The sequence below is a fragment of the Ipomoea triloba genome, chromosome 4 (assembly GCF_003576645.1).
Source record: "Ipomoea triloba cultivar NCNSP0323 chromosome 4, ASM357664v1".
Classification (NCBI taxonomy): domain Eukaryota; kingdom Viridiplantae; phylum Streptophyta; class Magnoliopsida; order Solanales; family Convolvulaceae; genus Ipomoea; species Ipomoea triloba.
Genome location: NC_044919.1, coordinates 1,824,052 through 1,824,637, shown reverse-complemented (window position 1 = coordinate 1,824,637; position 586 = coordinate 1,824,052). Strand labels below are relative to the sequence as shown.

The 586-nt window shown below is 35.5% G+C and overlaps 1 protein-coding gene across 1 annotated transcript in view; it reads left to right on the top strand.

Annotated features, from left to right (window-relative positions):
- Nucleotides 1–204: 204 nt before the first annotated feature.
- The window catches only part of LOC116017627, a 1,347-nt gene continuing 965 nt past the window's right edge, over nucleotides 205–586 (top strand). The window contains exons 1-2 of the mRNA XM_031258246.1: nucleotides 205–342; nucleotides 425–539. Coding sequence (XP_031114106.1) covers nucleotides 312–342; nucleotides 425–539 — 146 coding nt within the window. The 5' untranslated portion in view covers nucleotides 205–311. The remainder of the gene's footprint in view (nucleotides 343–424; nucleotides 540–586) is intronic.

The window sequence follows — 586 nt, the reverse complement described above, 5'->3', positions numbered from 1 at the left end:
AAAAAAGGGGGGGGGGGGGGGGGGGGGAGTATGTATAGTATTACTCCGTTGGATAATTAAGGTTGAAGTAACATTGAAGTAAAGCACAATGCAAGCCAAGAATCTGAAGAGAAGAATATATGTTACATTTGGGACCAATTCAAGAACATATATGGATTCCTTGCTTCAATGACTAATTCATTAGATTGTCGTCAAGACATCATATTCCCATCCATGGCAATTCTGTGTCAATATAACAATGTAAACACACTTTTTGGATGGTCAAAAATCGTTAGCTCTTTCATATCATATAGTTTCCTGCCGGCAACAACATGGGTTTGGTCATGACAGTGATGGGAAAAGGTTAGTTTTTTCTTTCCAAATTTATTCCATTTTATGTTTTGCGTCTGAACTGATAATGAGACTATACACCTGATGTTGTTAGGGTTGCCGACGACGCAGATGATGGGTTTTGTGATAGGAACACTACACAAACAGTTTATTGAGAAAGATATCAACACTTTTGAAGATTTTCACCTCGCAATTCTTGATATTTTTAAGTAAGATTCTTGATTTTCTTTCATGTCTTTTTTTTTTTTTTTTTTTT